The following is a 5,982-nucleotide window of genomic DNA, read 5'->3' on the forward strand; positions in this document are numbered from 1 at the left end:
ACATGCAGTTGGCATTATTGATATCTTTGCTTCTGCAATAAAAAGACAGAGGGAAGAACAATAAGCAAATGTATACCATTTTAAACTACACCAATACAATAACATGCCCAAACAGACTCACTTTAAGTAGAGAAGCATGCCTGAGGGATAATCTGTGAAGTTCTGGGAATAGTTTCCATTGAGCAGGTTGTACATGCATGACAGCTGTAGAACATTATTTAAAGAGGCAGAATATTAATTATTATACAAGTTAGGAGTCCATAATAAAACCATACTTTTTTTTTTTTTTTTTAAATGTGGTGCTGGTACTATACATATAATTTATCTTAATTATCACTTTCAAATAAATGGCCATAGAAAATGAATTTAATTAAGTTTAGATTCAGATGGATTTTATTTGTATTTGCCCGTGATTCCTTCAGCTGCACTTTGTCCCTAATTTTTTCTCGGCCTACTGGCATGGATCAGTCGCTGGATTGTGCTTGGACTTAGTTGATTATTTTTGACATCAGCGAAGACAAATATACACATTCAATTAGAAGCATTAAAGGGCAGCATGACCGGCACCTTCATTCACCGTGATTTGATATCTCTACATACGTACTGATGGTGTGATGGTGACACAGGATGACAATCACCACAATCAAGCATACAAGAGAAACAAAACTTAGAAATACATACATGTAACTTACAGTTATGTTCGGCTCTCAGGTTACACTGCAAGGCACACCAGGACACCAGTCATTTTCATGCTAAGTAACAGGTATGACTTATTTGGCCAGATTTCAAAACACATTAACATTCCTGTTTTATTATAGGTGGTTTATCAGATCATTTTGCTGCTACTTTATGAGCAACTTTTCTGAGGAAAATATTGTCACAGTGTCAGTGATTTATTAAAAATGTGCAGCTGTTTAATGTTGTTTTTGGAAGTTGATCTCCACATCTTATAAAACAATGTTTTGTCATGTTATGTTAACCCACGTGTTGTCCTCCCAGGTCAAAACTGAAAATGAAATTTTTTTTGACACTATTGACACTTTTTTTCAACATTTTCTTCATTTTTGTAACACTACCATCAGTATACTGTACATATCACTAACACCAATATTTTGCCACTAGTTTTACACAATTTTCTTTTTCAAATTCATGGTCAAGAAACCTCACTTATATGAAATTCTATAATTTTTTTATTTGTCAAAGTTTTTTGGGGGGGAAATAAAACACCCCAAATTCAATAAAGTAGTGAACTGATCCTTCGTTTAACTTGCAAGAAGCGTTTTATGGAACCATCCATGTGATGTTTAGACAATTTGGATGAAAGAATCCTAAGTCTCTGATGTAGAAACTTTTAAAAACGGGGCAAATTTGACCCCAGGGCAACAGGAAGGTTAAGAACGGTAAAAGCTGCACTGAAAAAGTCATTTCAAATAAAGCCTTGTATAAATTGTGCAATATGCTATAAGAAAATAATGATAAAAAAAGGATTGGATTTAAAGTTAGGTGTATATATTTTTATTGAGCAAAATTCAACTTACTGCAATTAAAGTTAAAGTCTACCAAATATAAAACACAGTAGCAGTTATTATTAAAAAGCATCTTAATTAAAATAAGGTTTGATTGAAACACAAATGTCTTATTCCATTTTTCCAAAAACATATTGCTAGTCAACAAAATCATGAAATAAAAAGAAAGCAAGGATAACAATGTTTTCCTGAGGTTTCTTTTGGTTATATAACATAAGCATGCCACAACATGAACATTTCTCTCCCCAGCATGAATATAACTCACAAAGGCTGGCAGCTTGTATTGTAATGTTAACACCCAACTCACCTGAGTAAACTAAAAAATACATGATTTCTTCAAAGAACCAATCGTCCCCGGGTCCCTTGCATTAACGTGTTTGCCGTTGTTGATTACTGAATCGTGTAACCTTGTATGTAGGGAGAAAGAGTAGCGCACTGAAATCTGCTATACAGTACACAGAAACCTGACTAAGAATTATGAGAGATATTCAAATTTTTCTCACTCGATGTTGCGAAATAAAATATCTTGTAATTAAAAAAAAATATTATTTGGATAATCAGTAATAAGTAATCAGTCAGAATGTTGTATATTAAAGACCCATTCACTATCAGGTGTTACTGCAAAAGCCATTGGATCCAAGTGAACTCTATGGCAACTGTTGACAAAAGCAACAGTTCAACAGGAAATAAATGTTGTTGCCATCACTGATGTTTGTTGTAAAATTATCTACGGGAAAAGACTGGTAGAGCAATCTTGAGTAGATTGAAAGCAGCTTTGTTTGAGTGCCTGAACATTTCGAGTGACTTTAGATGCCCAAGCAATTCTGACGTACTAAAGATCTGCCTGTTTCTCAGTGACATCACGGATGATCAATCATCAATAACAAAGCCTGACTAAGGAGCTAGCACAAGCTAAGCTTATTAAATCACAAGTTTTGTTATAATTATTAGTGTGCTGTTTTTTTTCTTCTTTTGTCATCATTATCTCATTGAAATATAACAAGAAGTTTAATCTCATAACATTTATCTCATACTTTCCCTGGAAATGTTTGAACTATTGAGAAAAAAAGTTTTTAAATCAGTCCCTGGTCTGAACTGTTACTACTCAATGATCAACCTTTACTAAATTTGAAACGACATTCTGTTTACTTTGATAAATTACCAAATTTAAACAAGGCCCAGGTCACTGCAAGGATTTTTATACTACACTGACATTAATGGCTGCTTGAAAAGGTGGTTAACTGATTCGAAATCTCTTGTCTGATATGAAAAAAGGGTGGTATTCAAATGCTGCAGGTGCAATTTAATAATTTGGTGGTTTAATAATTGCAAAGACTTTGACTCATCGGCAGATGGTTCAAAATCATAAAGCAGCCATGTTCCCAATGTTTTTCCTATGGGAACATTTACATTTCTCCATCAGTACCAGCAGATAGCAGTAAAGCTCCAGTCCGACCAGAGCTCTAAAGTACTGCATGTCCAAGGATAAATAAGTGTTGGGTTATGACTGTAGTTCATAACCAAATCCTTTCAAACTTGATCTGTATATGTATGTTTCAATTTGCAGCAGTTCATATAATAAAAGTGGGATTTAACCTTTTTAAGTCAGGGTACTTCACATAGACAGCATTACAGTCATTACAGACAAATGGTATGAAACAAATCCATGGCAAAAATAGTTCATGTACCTTTACATTGTGGGGGTGGAGCACTCCACCGATATCCCTCACAAACTATTGCAGCAGCACCCTTTAACTTGAAACCATGGTAACAGGAGTATAGAGCAATCAGTTTGCCATATGCAGAGGACAAAATAAAATCACCATTCTTTATCTTTCTTGGAGTACCACACTGTTCTAAGTCTGGAATTGAGAGATACAAGTTTTATATGTTAATGTGAAGAAGAAGAATATAATTCAAATATATGTGTATAAATAGTGGGACGAGGACTAGCCCCAAAGTTTCTTTAGCCCACCTTGACTTTTCTCCTCTTTCCAAGCTTCCAAATGAATCACTGGCATTTGATCACAAGATATGTAATCATAGGGGTAATTCCCAAACTTAAAAGAATCAGGAGGAACTTCCCTTATGTCGCTGTTGTCACAGATGATGCGAGACAAAGAGCCTTTAATAAGCTCTGCCTTTTGCTGCTGGCTGAATATTCCATCAGCCTCCCACCAAAACCTGAATAATACAAACGGTTTATTTCAAATCAAACATTTCTATAAATCTTCAAAGGTACACCAAGACATTTACTTTAAAGTATGCCATTGTGGTACAAGTTGAGGTACATAATAATGATAAATAGCATTTTTTTAAATCAAGCAAGTATTAAGGTACCTATCGCCATCACGAAGTGCTTTCATCTGCTTTCCAATCAGGCAAGCAAAGAGGGGACCAGTTCTTGAGCCTGGCAACATGTCCTCAACAAGCCCTCCAAGCCATACATCAATATTGTCAAGATGTTTGTATGTCTGTGCGATCTTCTCAGCAACCCTGTTGTTTCTAACAACCTCTTTGAAATCATCCAGTGTCTTGATGCGCTTCAGTCCACAGAATGATCTCCAATGATTGTAGCCTGAAAATTAATTTTTAGCACAATACAGTTTAAAAGTGAGCACACTAAGTTGCTAATTTTGTAATTTGCATTCACTAAGTTGTGGTTGACAGAGGTTATGTGCTGGACTAGCCTAAATCTTGGCTTCATTTTCAAAACCTGGCCCCTACATTTCCTAAAACTCAACAGCCACAAATTTGATCAGAGATTTGGCTGTGTCATGGTAACAGCAGCAAATGAAGCCTTGAGTCGCTAGCGTCAAGCAGAGATAAGGAGTGGGCTACAGGGGTTTGGTAAACTCTTTTTAACTTCACACCCCCAGATTTTTGATTAATTTTCAAACTTGTAGTCTTCAGCCTTAACCAGCTGACTCAAGTGATATCACTAAAGGCAATTTTTCACTTAACACAGCTCCTACTGGAGATAAAAAAAAGGCTTTAAACTATATTTTACATATGATGTAGTGACGTCACTCCCCCGGACATGTAAACCGATTTTTATGTGTTAAATTGAATATCATTGTGAATAGAACTCTGACAGGGAGATGCAGGACCCCGACCCATAAAGAGGTTACCCACTGATGAAGCATGCGTCCCAGTTGGGACGGTAAACTTTACCGCTGATAAATATGTCTCGCCGGCGGTGAATGAGCTAACCATAGAGCTTGCACTGTTGCTTTTTGAGCTTTTTTTAAATCATTTATTTAACAGACTGTTACCATGGACTGACTTGTGATGATACTCTTTTAAATATACAGTATATATACCGTGTATATATATGTTTATTGTCACTCTGATTTGACAGGCATAGCTGGATAGCACAGACTCAGCCCAGCCCTTACCTGGGAGAGCGTGATCACGTCCTCTCTGCAGGTTCAATGAAGCCAGGTCCATGTGCTGTGACACGTTCAAAAGTAACAGCCTGTCTGTTAACTCCTCTGTCATCAGCATGTTTGCGCTGACAGCTGATGCTGCAGTTCCAATTGAGCCTCTCAGAGTTGGTTCAATTCCACCTAGACACAAAAACAGCGTTGCTTAATTTTTTCATAATCAGTAGAAAATACATTTCCTTCTATAATCCAAGTGCACATAACAAGATAACAAGTTTCCTGTTAACATTTCATTTTTGAAAAATGTGGACATCAAAACTAAAAGATCAAGTGGGTTGGTGGCACAAAACGGCATACAGCATGCTCACTTTCACTTAATTGTAATCCCTTATCTTCAACAGACAAGAAAGCCATAACGTATACTGTTGGTGGGTACAGTAGTGGTGAGAATCCTGAACCCATCCCTTGGTATCATTGCAGCAAGGTAAAAACTTCAGCCACTGAAGGTCAGCAGAAAATCCCTGTGGTGTTAGTTTAATATGTAAGGTAGAGTAATCCATTTAAATGTAAATTTAAAGTTGAAGAACGAACAATGTTTTATTCACAGAGATAATAAATTATGAAATAGACAGAGAGCAATAGAAGAATCATGTACAGTATGTGCTGGCACTTTCAATTTATCCTATTCATAATCTCAAGGAAGCTACATTGTGACATGTGTTATAGAAATAGCACAATTGCATTTGATACACAAACCATTTTCTTAAACTCCCCAGGCAGTTTATCAGAGAAACAAAAAATAATGGAGAGATACAAATGCAAAATTGTCGTCTAGATTTAAACCAGGACACCAACAATCTAATTTCTGTGTTTACTTTGGGTAGGATTTAGAGACAAACATTTGAAATGATTTTTTAAGATATATAGCATACTTTTAATGATACTTTGAAAAATTGAAAAAATTAAAAAGGTTATTACCTCCTCCCTCCTGGATAAATATGCAAATATTTTTCATTTCAAATGTTTAAATTTCCATAATAATAATAATATATATATATATATATATATAT

The 5,982-nt window shown here is 35.5% G+C and overlaps 1 protein-coding gene across 1 annotated transcript in view; it reads right to left on the bottom strand.

Moving 5' to 3' along the window:
- Nucleotides 1–1,585: 1,585 nt before the first annotated feature.
- Nucleotides 1,586–5,982, bottom strand: part of tpo (thyroid peroxidase) — a 17,115-nt gene continuing 12,718 nt past the window's right edge. Inside the window, exons 9-12 of the mRNA XM_032500058.1 lie at nucleotides 4,925–5,095; nucleotides 3,867–4,104; nucleotides 3,502–3,710; nucleotides 1,586–3,388 (exon numbers count right to left, since the gene is read on the bottom strand). Coding sequence (XP_032355949.1) covers nucleotides 3,207–3,388; nucleotides 3,502–3,710; nucleotides 3,867–4,104; nucleotides 4,925–5,095 — 800 coding nt within the window. The 3' untranslated portion in view covers nucleotides 1,586–3,206. The remainder of the gene's footprint in view (nucleotides 3,389–3,501; nucleotides 3,711–3,866; nucleotides 4,105–4,924; nucleotides 5,096–5,982) is intronic.

The sequence above is a fragment of the Etheostoma spectabile genome, chromosome 20 (assembly GCF_008692095.1).
Source record: "Etheostoma spectabile isolate EspeVRDwgs_2016 chromosome 20, UIUC_Espe_1.0, whole genome shotgun sequence".
Taxonomy (NCBI): domain Eukaryota; kingdom Metazoa; phylum Chordata; class Actinopteri; order Perciformes; family Percidae; genus Etheostoma; species Etheostoma spectabile.